At 43.1% G+C, this 8,144-nt stretch overlaps 1 protein-coding gene across 1 annotated transcript in view; it reads left to right on the top strand.

Annotated features, from left to right (window-relative positions):
* The first annotated feature begins 1,657 nt into the window (after positions 1–1,657).
* MS4A14 (membrane spanning 4-domains A14) overlaps positions 1,658–8,144 on the top strand; it is a 17,517-nt gene continuing 11,030 nt past the window's right edge. Inside the window, exons 1-4 of the mRNA XM_011379480.1 lie at positions 1,658–1,798; positions 2,928–3,056; positions 4,658–4,708; positions 6,976–7,125. Coding sequence (XP_011377782.1) covers positions 1,658–1,798; positions 2,928–3,056; positions 4,658–4,708; positions 6,976–7,125 — 471 coding nt within the window. The remainder of the gene's footprint in view (positions 1,799–2,927; positions 3,057–4,657; positions 4,709–6,975; positions 7,126–8,144) is intronic.

The following is an 8,144-nucleotide window of genomic DNA, read 5'->3' as shown; positions in this document are numbered from 1 at the left end:
CATCATTTTAAAGGAAAAAATTATGTACAATTATTAGGCAACCCAAACTTCCATCCAACTTCCTAAAATGTAAGTAAAAGGCAGTAAAATATCTATATGTGAGTAGAAACTAACACGTTAGATTATAAATTGTTTGAAATACTGTAATTCCTTGATTACCAAATAATCACAGCGGTTGATAAAAAAACAGATGCTTTGTGTGTAGTTTGTGGCGGCCGCTGGTGTCAGCACTGTAATGGGTGCACTTCCCTTTTGACTGCACGGCACGCTTTTCAAAACTTCTCCACGTGATTCTGATGGTTTATCAGTTCTGCTTAGAATTTAAACACAGACTTGACCTATACTGTGTTTTGCCTAAAATGTTGCGTTGCACTTTAGGCACATAAATTAAAATTTACTTGAATAAACATTGGCAGAAAAATGTTGTATTGAGAAATAGATACGTTTTCTGAAGTTTGGATGTGATAAACAAAGGCATTCTATCCAAACAACAACAACAACAGGACACAGTCTGCAATTGTTTCTATACATCAGTGGTTCTCAACCTGGAATAATTTTGCTCCCCCAGAGAGCAAATGTGGCAACATCTGGAGACAATTTTGGTTGTCACAACTGGGGATGTGCTACGAGCATCTATGTATGAGTAGAGGCCAGATATGCTGCCAAATATGCCACAACGCACAGACCTCCCGACAGCAAAGAATTATCAGGCCTCAAATGCCGGCAGTGCCGAGGCTGAGAAACCCTGCTACATCCACGGGTGCCACAAACTAGAGAATACACAAGGTAATATTTGTATATATTTTTTGGTTTTGTGAAATCATTTGCCTTTATGATATAACAGTTAAAATCATAACACATATAAGAATCTAAAGGATTAACATGGCGAGCAAAATTCCAAAAAGCACTTGATGTTGTTTTAATAGTATTTGCATAGTTGAAACAGGAAGGCCTTGCGTAGAATTAGTTTTACATGTCTTTCTGAAAGCTAAAATATGCTCTATTAAAGGGGCAACTACATCTGGTCCTATAGTTTCCTAACGACTGATTTTCATACCACAAAGGAATATGATTAAACAATATGTGAGACAATTCATCCACTACAAGAGGGAAACTTCTTTTGAAAGAGGATAGAAGCATGGTTGAAGGCAAGCAACACAGATTTTGGAGACAAACATGTGGAGTTGGACTCCTTCCGCTGTCCCTTAGTATGTGGCCTCGGGCACTTAACTGGACCTCAGTGTCGGCACTGTTAACAGAATACACGTTCACGCCTGCTACGACAGAACACCTTCTGCAGAGCCCGGAGCGCACTGGAGAGTCCGCATGCTCTAGTTCCTTTGTATCTCACGAACATAGGTACTGGCATTTGTTTTTATGTACACCATCTATTTATTTGTGTTTACTCTCACTCTATAAACAAATCGACAAGTCTTCTGGATAACTGGATCCTGCACCAGGAAAACAGGGGGCTGGATATGCTCTAGAATTCTAAGACTCTATGACTCAACGACGGTGATTCTGTGGTTCTAGTACTGAGGACGGTCATCCCCAGGGGCTCATTGCTAAGGACTCCATGTGAGACTGATGGAAGACCGTGATTTTTGGTGGCGATGTTCACTCGCTCGCCCTTTTAACAGAGTTTTGCCATTGAATCATGGAGTCATCATCATCCGAGTCCAAGAGATCTACCCACGTCATCACCATACAACCAAATGAAACTGTGCTGACTGCACTTCCTTATAGGCCTCAGAGCTCTCTGCTGGATTTCCTGAAGGGAGAGCCCAAAGTCTTGGGGGTAAGTCCTTACCCCCTTCCCCCATCCCTGTGGGTCTTCCTGGGATGGAGAACAGACCTTTTTTCTCCATATACGACCGCTTTTCAGGAAGGGAACTGATCTCCCTTCCCCCTTCACTTTTCGTCTACAATGTATCTTTCTTGATTAATCATGACTACTTTTAAGTCATTTGCTTATTCAAATCATTGGATCGTCAGTAGAAGAGACCGCGTGTCGCCATTAATACCATTTTCCTAGATTTTGATAAACAAGAGAAAGAAAACCCCACATGCACAGTTTGCCACATATCTTTGAAATGCTTCCGAGGGTTTCTTCACCTCTGAGAAACAGAATATTTAACTGTAATTACTAACACCCCTAACTCTGAGGAAATCCTAGGGCTGTTTCATGAGGAGTTAGGACTGGCCTTTGAACCCTAGAAGAGGAGATGCAGGAAACTAGGGTAACTTTTCCAAATATTTTTTTTGAAGAGGTGACCTCGGGATGTGGTAGCATCTCCCTTGGAGCTAAAAGCCATTAGCGCGGTTCAGCTTCCCCTTTGGGCTGTTACAGGCACTGGAAGTTCTTCGAAACCCATATTTAAAACTCCGTAGTGAGCCACAAAGTAGGCATCCACATAAAAACAATTTCAGTCATAAACATACCTAGAAGGGAGCCATGCGTACAGCCTCCATCCATGGTACAAAGAGTGAAATCGCTACTAGGGGCATGGTGACACAGAGGTGTGGCCTGGGGGAGAACCCAGGATGCCAGAGGAGAAGCTCTGTTGGTGGTACCGACGGGAAATAATGTAAAGGTGAATATCCTCAAGGACCTTGCAGTCTCGGAGTAGCGTCAGACATGTACTTGATTTTGTCCGATACAAGATAAACTGGGAACACCAGGAGACACTGTAAGTAGAGAAGGAGGAGGGTAAAGGATTCGAACCTGAAGGACCCAGGCAAGCACGACGAGGAAAGAGACCCTGGGCCTTCTGAAAATCTGAGAGTGGCTGGTTAATGGAAAGCAGAAGGCATGCAGATGGAGGGAGGTGTGACATAAACTTAAGAGGGATGCGCAAGGGACCTGGGAGTCAGCTCAAAGAGGCTCGGGCACTTGTGACCTCATGCACCCATTTGTCTCCTCACAGGCCATCCAGATCCTGCTTGCCCTGATCATTGCGGGCATCGGAGCTATATTTGCATTTAATTTCTTCCATTTCTCCCAAAGATTTCCACTCGTTTTCCTCACAGGATACCCATTCTGGGGAGCGTTTATTGTGAGTACTGTTGGTTAGTAGCTTTAGAGAAATTAGTATAAAGACTGGTTTGAACTGCTTCACATCCTGGGATAATGGATCCCAAGACTATTGTCCCCGAGAAGACCAGTCCCTTCCAGGGGAAGGACATATGACTCCGTTTGGTCACTGCACTACCATCGACTACTACCCGTATTAACTACCCGTGGGTGTTCAGTGTTTAAACGTTTCTAAAGGCCTTGTGTGTAAAGTAAGGCACGGGCTCCTTTGTACCAATCTGGGAGGTGGAATGGGTAAATATCCGGCTTTCTCCTTTGCAAATAAGAAATAAGAAAACTGGGTTTGAGAGTAGGTGATAACTTAAACATATCTAGCTAGCACTCACAGAAGCACCAACTCTCATAGCTTAAAGAGAATTTTGAGATGATGACTGTGGTTCAACCCCTTTATTCTCTGCAGAGACAATTTTATGAGTGACACTTACGTAGTGATTTATAGAGCCATAAATAAAATTATAGTGCTATTTCCATCCAACCCCACAGCCGTGGTTCCTGTTCCTGTGTCACCATTTTTAAGGGGAGATTCATTAGCGCTTCCCCACTAGAACATACACTCCCGAGAGGCAATGGCAGTGGTACAAAATGAAGCCCAAAATATAGACTGGAACCAGGTCATGCCAGCCCTCATGGTCACATCAAGAATGTGGACTTTTAATATGCGAGCAAGGGGAATCCACTTTAAAGAGGGTAGTGACATTTGAAAACTGATCTCTAAGACGTCATTGCATTTTCTGAGTGCGAAATGAATTCAAGGATGGTAACGGCAAACCCAAGAGAGACAGTGGGTGGGGGCGGGCTGCAAGAATCCAGGGGAGGAAGGACGATGCCCTGAATGAGCTGGGCAGCAGTGGAGGTAAGTGAGACGGACAGCCGTGACCGTGACTTGGAGATAGAACTCATTTGATGGTGTGCCGATGTGGGCAAGGAACTGATGAGATCTATCAAAAGCAACTTTCCCATCTCCGCATGTCACCTTGAGGTCCTTGGACATCAAGATGCAGATGTCCTCGAGGTCCAACACCAATTCCCAAAGGAGAGGATCCAACCCCAGAACATTACAAAAAGTCAGTGGCTCCACTCTGGGTGGCAGAGCTCTCGTTCTCCCTGGGTGGTACTGGAACCTTCATATTCCAGAGTAAGAAGCAGCTGAGCTAAGTACATCAGACTCCAGCCGCCACAGCAGCCTCTAGAGAGTTCTGCCCTAAGAAGGTCTCCCCACAAATGCTGAGAGCAGACACAGTTCACCTTTCCCTTTTCCAGGCCCTGAGTCCAGGATTATCTGTCTTGTTGGAGCCCAGCCAGGCCAGACATCTGAGTAGTATGTTTTGGACCTTAAAGGTACCACTCCCAGCTGACCTTGGCAAAGAGGCCTTGTTCAATGCTGAGCACATGCAATGCGGTATTTTTTTCTTACATCAACGTGTACCCTCCTCCTTCCCTGATGCTCAGGTGGTTTGGGAGCTTCAGACATATATAGATTACAATTTCATCTCCAAAGGGAATTATACTGTAAAGTGGTCAAATACGTCACCTCTTAACATTTATCCCTTTTCTTCTTTAAAGTTTATTATTACAGGATTCGTCACAGGACTCGAAGGAAAGGAACACAGTCTGGTAAGCCACCTTTGTGACTTCTTTATAATTTTAAATCGTCTACTCGCTTTACATCATCTTTGTGCACGAAGCCTTTAGTGATGAAGGATCTCCCAGGAAAGTCTTTACACATCAAATTTGCAGTTCAAGTCATTCCTTATCCGTCAATGTCACCATCAGCCCTACATCTTTCCACTGGTTCCCGTTTCCCCGGCCAAATAAACGGAGAGTTCCTTATCGGAGACCCTCCTACATTCCTCTAACTCGACGGTTCTTAACTGTGAGCAAGTTTACTCCCCCTGCCCCACCCCAAGAATATGTGACAATGTCTAAAGACATTTTCGGTTGTCACAGTTAGGTAGAGGAGTACTATTGCCACCCAGTGGGTAGAGGCCAGGAATGTTTCTAAACTTACTAAAATGCACAGGACAACCACAAAACATTACCTGGCCCCAAATGTCTATAGGGCCAAAACAGAGAAACCCCGCTCTAACTAAAACCCATCCCAGGACCCCAGTAATCCTCCCTCCCCCAGCACCGCCACCAACGGAGGCTTTTCTTCGTAGCTTGCCCAGATTCTGGAGAAAAGAGTCTGGCCTCGACACCAGATCGTTCTAGGGCTGAATCAAGGCTATCACTCATTGCTGTGTCAACTTGAAGGGAAAAGTACCTACTTCAAAGGATTATTTTGAGGATTTAATAAGTTGTTACATATAAAAGATGTGCCAATGATGCTTAAACGTTTGTACTCCTTTCTAATCACTTTTTTTTTTCTTAAGGCCCTGGAAATGTGAGCCTTCTCTCAAAGCCGTTTTAACCTGTTTTTATGGCCCTCTGCCAATTTCCCATAGGGACAGCTACAAGTCATGGTTGGGGGGGGTGGATGAAATTCTGGGGGGACAAATGCCCCTATGTCTCTCTACCTATGGACATAATTGCAGACAATGCAGATGAAGCCCCAGATGCTGTTCTCTCTATACTGACTTCCTCTCAGAGCTAAGGGGTACACTAACAATAAGGCAGGCCTGCCCCCAATTCACTGAGAGCTGTGCAGATGAAGGCAGGCAAGACCTCACGGGGGCAGGAGCACTCACTAAACTGGGCATCAGAAAATCCAGCCCTCCATCACAGCTCCTGACCCAACTGCACTGCGGGATCGCTCACAATCACTTAATCCTTGAGCCCTAGGTACCTGCAATGTGGGGATAACGGGTGATCTGCCTACATCACACACCTGTAATGAGGATCAGATGAAGACTAAGGCTGGGCATATCCTTTGTAAACTACAAAGCACCATACACATGACGGTCTGCTGGTTTAGAGACTCTAGTCCATTAAATGTCCTATGGGAGACAAAACAGAGCCTTGAATGAGAGAAGGACCGGAGAAGGAGAGAAATGGTGTTATCCATGTGCCCCTGTGCGTTCTCTACCAAGATGCCTGTTTGTAATACAGACCTGTGTTTGGGGTAAACGTTAAGTCGTAGGTATAATTCCAAGTCCTGCTGCACTGAGCCACGAGCTGCTCCTGGAGGGGACAGGCTGTGTAAGAGCACCATAGGATGGGGCAATCGGAACAGAGACCTTCCATGTTGGAACATTGAGATAAGAAAGGAAACCTATACACCCCAGTCCAAATTCATTACCATCTGTAATATGTTGGTGACTTGGTTGGTTATTGTTTGAATCCCCTTGGCGACTGGATCTGAGCCACATGAAGGCGGGACCTCATCTAGTCTGTTCATCTTTGTGTCCCAGGGGCCCTAGTGCAGTGCCTGGCATATAGTCGGTGAACACAAAATATTTATTTAAAAAAGTGAATAAAGAGATACTGCCCTAACATTAGGTGACATCATTCTCCTTTTAAAGAACAGAAATTGAGAGTCCAAGGGATTAGTTACCTCATATCACTAATTTTGAGTTCACTAGGACTCAAAATCAGGTCTAATTACAAGGCCAAGGTAGTTCTAACGAGCTATTCTGCTTATAGATTATGAAAGGTGGTGCGCTAGGATATACTGAGCATTTTCTTAAGCTCTGACCATACAGCACCCTTCTTTACGCGTTCTCTTTCTTGGCTCCCTGGCTCGTTCTGAAACTTGGATTGTCTTCTGACTTTGATGAATCAGGATGTAACTTAACAAGCCTCTGGGGGCGTACCGACCTGATCGGGCCGTCACCCTGGACAGGTATCTGGGAAGATAAAAAGCACTAAGGATTTCTTACCGGGTATTTTTGGTTTGGTTTGGTTTTTATTTATTTTAGTACTTTTTAAAAACTATTTTCCAGGAACAAGGTGTCAAGACCCTGAACGTCATCAGTTCCTTGGCTGCGGTAGCTGGGATTGCTTTAACCCTTATCAGCTACAGGTATCAGCACCAGTACTGCCAGGTGCCTTCCCTGGAAGGAATATGTGTTGTAGGTAGAATCTTTTTCAACGTAAGTGGTCTTATTCTTTTTTGTTTGTTTACTTTTTAACTTTTATGTATATTTATTTTCCAATTACAGTTGACAATATTATTTTATATTCGTTTCAGGTGTATAGCATAGTGGTCAGATGTTTATATAATTTATGAAGTGATTTCCCCTCAATACATCTTGTACCCACCTGGCGTACGTGGTCTTATTTTTATACCGTGAATCTGTATAATCTTATCTGAACTATATTCACGACGCATTGCTTCATTAATTTTGATTCCAATAATCAAAGTTGTGTCAGCATTTGAACTGACTGTTAAGAAGCATATTGTGATTCAGGAGCCACAGTGTCTGGATCTGAATCCTGGTTTTGTCACTTATAAGCCTGTGACTTTGGCCTAAAATTCCACATCATCTGAACCTCTCTTTTCCTCATGTGGATAATGAAAATAATAAGAATATCTATCTCACTGGGTTGTTGTTAGAACACTACCTGGCATGGTGTTAACAGTCAACAGGTTTTAGCTATTACTATTAGTATTGATGTAGATTGGGTTACATTTTATCTTTTTAGCGTTAATGAGGAACAGAGCTAAAAGTTTACTCAATTATTACTAAAAACAAAATACAGTGGGAGAAGGTGTTTAAGCCACTTAATTATAAAATATTTTCATAATTTTAGAAGATAATTTTATATAAATGTAGCAGTTTTATCTATTAAAACAGAAGAGATGTATCTTTACCAGGAAATATAATTATAGGTGTAATTTTAAGTATTTATGTAAAAAGTATTCAATGAGATTATTTTTACTCATGTCAATAATTCCAAAAGGCATTTCCCCCTCCTTCCACAAGCAAATCCTGGGATTTCATTCTATTTCTCCCAGCCACATCTTGAAGGCTTTGGTCCTAGAATGTTAATGAGATTTGGTCCGTTTGGATAGAAGTGAAGTGAAATTATGAGAAACTGTCTCCCCCAAGGAAGAGGAAAGGAAAAGAGCTATCAGTTACTGAAGACGAGGTCTTACTTAATCCTCACA

This window comes from Pteropus vampyrus, unplaced genomic scaffold, assembly GCF_000151845.1.
Source record: "Pteropus vampyrus isolate Shadow unplaced genomic scaffold, Pvam_2.0 Scaffold360, whole genome shotgun sequence".
Taxonomy (NCBI): Eukaryota; Metazoa; Chordata; class Mammalia; order Chiroptera; family Pteropodidae; genus Pteropus; species Pteropus vampyrus.
The sequence above is the reverse complement of the archived record's forward strand: the minus strand, read 5'-3'. Positions and strand labels throughout refer to the sequence as shown.